At 38.9% G+C, this 5,318-nt stretch overlaps 1 protein-coding gene across 1 annotated transcript; it reads right to left on the bottom strand.

Moving 5' to 3' along the window:
• Window positions 1–2,140: 2,140 nt before the first annotated feature.
• On the bottom strand, window positions 2,141–4,258 carry LOC137874702 (uncharacterized). Its single transcript, XM_068713582.1, has 5 exons — window positions 4,194–4,258; window positions 3,365–4,063; window positions 2,870–2,998; window positions 2,747–2,787; window positions 2,141–2,628 (listed from the first exon to the last, which is right to left on the bottom strand). The coding sequence occupies exons 1-5, from the start codon at window positions 4,246–4,248 to the stop codon at window positions 2,509–2,511; spliced, it is 1,044 nt and encodes a 347-aa protein (XP_068569683.1). The 5' UTR covers window positions 4,249–4,258; the 3' UTR covers window positions 2,141–2,508.
• Between the last annotated feature and the right edge of the window lie 1,060 nt (window positions 4,259–5,318).

Raw genomic sequence — 5,318 nt, 5'->3', positions numbered from 1 at the left:
ACTTTCAGTAGGAAACAATAAGTAATTTCAACATTGTCCCCAACGTCCCCCCTTTGTCGTTCTATAACAACTTCACTTTACTTCCTCATTGCTCATGTCGTAGAGGGCTACAGAGCTTTGTCACTCGAATGGATGTTTGTTGTTTTGGGGCTTAAATGCTTGATGCTGTTGATTTTTTTGGGAGGACAGTTTCCTTTCTTTTGGAGCTCTGTGTTAAGGAGAAACTTGGGGAACAATTCTCCCTACCCTTGTTCCATAACCCACAAGGTCTCGTTCCCAATTTATCAAATACCAACAATTGTCAGCGGCCCACTGCGACTTTTGTCCAGGAGACCACTGATGGTGTCTTGTGAGAAACTAATAGTAAAAGTGGACATTCCATCACATGAGTCGTTAGTGTCGTTATTCATGTGACTCACAGGAGCTGCTCGTCACGTGACTCGTTCGTCAGTCAAGTTAACATAAACCTAACTTCCTGTGAAGACAGAAGTTTTCTTTTCAAAAGACAGTGTGCATGTAACAAGTAGAAACAGACACACCGTCCCTACCACGTCTCAAACTGACGCTAGAGCGGTACCTTGAGTGTCATAGTTGTCATAATGGTGAATACTCCAGTGCCCTTTTAAAACAATCAAGTAATAAATAGGAATGTGTTTGAAGTCAGACCATGAAGATGCTTAAAGATGCTGGCAGAGGCCAACTCTTCAAATAGTATGTGAAACTTAAGCCAGGAAGGTAGACGGGCTTCATTGTAACCTAAACAGAATCATTGTGAACCACTTGATCCTCATGCCTTTTGTAAGTATAAACACACATACTTCCGACAATTAATTCATATTTATTCATCTTTTATTTATTGGCATTTGCCCCCTTTACGCTCACAATAGTATCCACCGCACTGCTTGCAAAGTAGTAAGTAGTTAAAAATGTCTGCTCAGAGTACAAACACCTCTACATCCTGCTGAAAACCACAAATGTCGTTGCAGTGAAAGTATGGGGATGAAGTAAAGTGAACAATTCTGTTTTCAAAGCAGAAACAGAGACAAAGTATAGTGACTAAATTTACACTTCTATTTTAAACAAGGGTTTACCCAACTTAGGCACAGAGAGCAAAGCCTGATTACTTTAGCATTTTCTTGTACATTATTATTCCCTCATTATACTCCACTAAGACCTGATCAACTGGCATATTTTGTAACACTTCAACGATAAAATGCTGGAACTGGACACTCTGCTGCTGTGCAGTCACTGCAACCTGCTGTTTATACAATGTGACGCTTATTTGTTTTCTACTTCAATACATTTTTACAGATTTTCCACATTTTTATTATTATTTTTTTTTTTTCACTCACTCGCGCAATCTCTGTTCATTGCAGTTCTTGTCACTTTTAACTCTTTTAACTCTAACTAGTTTACGAGGGAGAGGACGGCCATCCTCTGACTCTCACCAGCCGCTTCTTTTGACCTGCAATCAAGGATCTAGTGCACTAATAAGGACTCGATCCCTCACTGGCTTCCCACCCGCATTCGCTTCCATGTGTGTTTATTGGCACACACTTGCAGGTAGAGCTCCTGCAGATTTAAGCCAGATGTGTGCAGCAGTCTCTACAGTGCAGTGATTGCCTGATTGTGATGTTATTGGAGTTTGACATGATTAGATAATATAATGCTCATGAATTACAGAAAATGAACATTCACAGTAACATTTGGTTGAAAACAATGGATTTTAGAAAAACATTAAGACACAAAATAGTTTAAAGAAAAGAAAACTAAGTTACAATGTGAAGAAAATCTACTTAAAACCACACAGACACAAAAACAAAGAGAGCAAAGGTTTGTAAATATGCATATGTCCAGCCTTTTCAAAGCATACATAGATCTCATCTGTTGACTGCAAGCCACGAGGGAGGCTATTCAAAGATTCTTACATCAGCAAGTTTGTCACAACATGCACAAAAACAAGTAAAGACTAAAGGCTTTTTTTTGTGAGAATAACTTCCACCTCAGTATATTTTAGGTTCCATAGTCTGAACCAAGATGGCAAACTGTATTTCTCCTTTCATCCTTGATAATGGCAGCATAGAACAGATCCTCTCCCTCCATTCTTAGCTTTCACAATAAAAGCCCTGGTCATATAATATTTGCTGCTGAGAATTTCTCATTTTCATGTTTATTTGTTATATATATAGAAAAATATGTCGCCGATATCTGTGATGCTTTTACAAACATATGTACACATGGTCAACGGTTAAGGTTTTGCTCATCTCACGAGAGACCGAAACAACAAGTATAGTGATAGTGGAAATTTGGCACAGCTGAACTGACATTGCACAGTTGGTGAAGTAGATTACTGCAACCCAAGGCTTTACCTCCATTATATGTATATATATGAAATATTGACAAAACTGTGTTTTAACAAGTATCTACATCACTTCTCAACATGTTAACAGCTGTAAACAAAATTACGTTTTACAAAGAAATATATATAGAAACGAATCATGTCCAGCTCTACAGCCTTACACTGGAGTACACACATGCAGTCTTGGTGTTGTCTCTCTGTCTTCTTGATTCGTTGGCCCTGTGATCCCTCAAAGCAGCATAATGGAGGTTGTCTGCATCTTGCTTACCCTGGTAACACATTTTCTTTATTTATTTTTATGAATCACAATGAAGTAGAAAGAAGACATGAATTGATGCGATGTTAAATGTCAGAATTGAACAGTTATTTTGAATAGATAATAGTCACCTCTGCATTTGTTGCGGTAAAAGCTGAAACTCTTTGAGACTCTGTTGTGAAACAGAAAAAGCTTTTTATTTCAAATCCATCTTCGATGAAGATGAGCTGTTGGATGAACACATTTGTAGTTACCTGTGCATTGGCAGCTGTTTCTCTTGCTCATCTTGTACACTGAGAAAGCCAGTAAAACAACCAGGATGGTGGTGAACGCCAAAGCTGCACTCAGGAAATACACAAGAGAGTCCGGAGAGTCCACCTTTTCTACAGAGAGCCAGACATCAAGAGACATTACAAACCTTTCAGTAGAGATAGATTGATAAATCGGCCGATAGGTTATTGCATATTTATCAGTATCGGTGTATATGTCTTCAGATGCCAAACTACATTGAGAAATTGAGAAATGGTGTCTCCCTTTCAGAATTGGTCCACCAGAGAGCACTGACAAGTTCACTTTGTCACGTTCAGTAAAAACTCAAATCAAAGTTATACGTATCAAAAGTGTGTCGTGGTTCTGTTGGACTCCTTGGTGTTTTCATTTGCCTTTTAGCTGTTATCTCTGCATTGATGTAAAAAGTTGATACAGGAATAGTAATAATTTCTTCTGTGCTAGAATTTGACATCACTTACTCACTAAGTTGGTCCGATTTCCAAACAGTATGTGTCCACACGAGGCAACAGCACAGTAGTAGGTCCCAGCATGAGACGGATTCAAGCTCTTCATCGGCAGGTTGTAGACACAGGTGTGTGTTTGTGTGTCTGGTTTCCTCTCACACTGATCATTTCTGCCTCCGTCAGTGTAAATGAGTCCTGGATGAGATTCTTCAGAGTCTTTGAACCAGTAAACACTGTGTTGTCCATCACAGGTCCCAGTGTCAACTGTACAGTTCAGAGTCACAGAGCCTCCTGGCTGGATGGTCTCAGATGGTGACTGATGTACAGAAACTGGGACGTTCAAACCTGAACCCTTCACACTGACAGTAGTGCCCTCCATGAAATCAAACTTGTATGAAAAGCTACTTGCGCAGTAGTAAGTAGCTGAGTCTGAAATTTGCAGATCTGTTATCCTCAAGTGATTTTTACCGACTGCAGTGTCCAATGTGAAGCGTGGATTCTTGAATTCAGCATGAAAAGTTCCATTTTTGTCGTACTTGTAGAAGGTAGAGATGCGCCGTGGTTTCTGTCCAAGAATCTGTTTATACCAGTAAAGCTTTGTTGCAAAATCGTCTTCATAGAAACATTGCAAAGTTAAGGTTTCCCCAGTTTGAAATGATAGAAAACTCTTCTCTTGATGAACAGATGAGGAGAAACTCAGATCGGTCGTCTGAACTGTAGTGATAGGAGAGACGAAGCAAATACACTTCATGATAACATGAATCAACGCATCAGAAGCAATGCCATGAGGAGTGGCCACACACTTTAAAAGATTCAAACTGCAATCACAAAAAACACAACTCACCCATTTTCCCCAAAAACAAACATGTCAGAAAGAAGACACACTTTGGAGATGTCATCGTGTTCAAATTCTTGTGTTGAATGAGAACAATCTAGATCCCTTCTACACGTTTCACTCACAAGACTGTTGATTGGCCAACAAAAAGTGACACTACATCCTATATAGGAAACTTGATCACATGTTCACTGCCACCTCTAGAGTCAAATTAGTGTCACATCTGTGACGTGACAGTGCAGTTATAATCACTGTGTTTAATAGAAAGGTAACTAAACAGTATTTTTAGCAGTTCCATCCAAGTATCCATACTTGATACTATACTGACATACTCAGCTCTTTTCAAGCAGCAGTAGGGAGACATAACACTGTACTGTGTGCTACATTAAAGAGGATTATTTTCTTAATATTAATCATAATAATAAATGTATTAATCTAAGGCTCCACGAATAATTAAAATAAAATGACAATGAGGCCTCTCTATATGACCCTAAGTGTGTATCGCTCCACCTGGCAAACTGTGGACAAGAAGAGGAGGGTCAGAACATGGATGTAAATATAACAGAATATAACTGAGTGAAATGTGGTGAAAGATAAAAATCCTTGTAAGAATAGGAAAAATGTGGAGGAGGAATCCCAGAGATGGTGAGAAGGAACAATTATATACTGTATGCACGTTCAGACAAAAACACTGTTCAGTCTGCTCCTTGGAACCGGATTCAAAGACAGAGGAAATTAAATATATATTTTTAGAACAGCTTTTATAGACATAACATATTTAGAGAACCTTCACCATCTCTAGAATACAGAATAATTCTTTTGACATGTAGACTTATTAATGACAGACCTGATCAGTTTATTGATTAGCATGTAATGTGACAAAAACTAATAACTTTACATACTGTTAGACTAATTAAAGACACTAATGAAAACATAGTCATAATTATCATATTCCATTTCTGCTAATAGATCCCCTGAAATGCCACGCACTGTACCTTTAAGTCCCCCTCCTGAAAAGCCCAGTCTGCTCTGATTGGCTCATGAGGAGAACATGCAGCAGTGGTGCAAAGGTAGTTCTCAAGCCGTGGGTGGAGATACTCTGATGGGGGGCGGTTCATTCTAAGGAACCTGCAT

This window comes from Cebidichthys violaceus, unplaced genomic scaffold (assembly GCF_023349555.1).
Source record: "Cebidichthys violaceus isolate CVI_PGR_0920_01 unplaced genomic scaffold, fCebVio1.0.p SCAF_19, whole genome shotgun sequence".
Lineage (NCBI taxonomy): Eukaryota > Metazoa > Chordata > Actinopteri > Perciformes > Stichaeidae > Cebidichthys > Cebidichthys violaceus.
The sequence above is the reverse complement of the archived record's forward strand: the minus strand, read 5'-3'. Positions and strand labels throughout refer to the sequence as shown.

Coding starts and splice junctions, on each gene's coding strand:
- LOC137874702 (XM_068713582.1), bottom strand. CDS start 4,248: ATGACATCTCCAAAGTGTGTCTTCTTTCTGACATGTTTGTTTTTGGGG. Junction 2,999..3,364: donor AAATCGGACCAACTTAGTGA/GTAAGTGATGTC, acceptor GGCTCTCTGTAG/AAAAGGTGGACTCTCCGGAC. Junction 2,788..2,869: donor AAACAGCTGCCAATGCACAG/GTAACTACAAAT, acceptor GTTTCACAACAG/AGTCTCAAAGAGTTTCAGCT.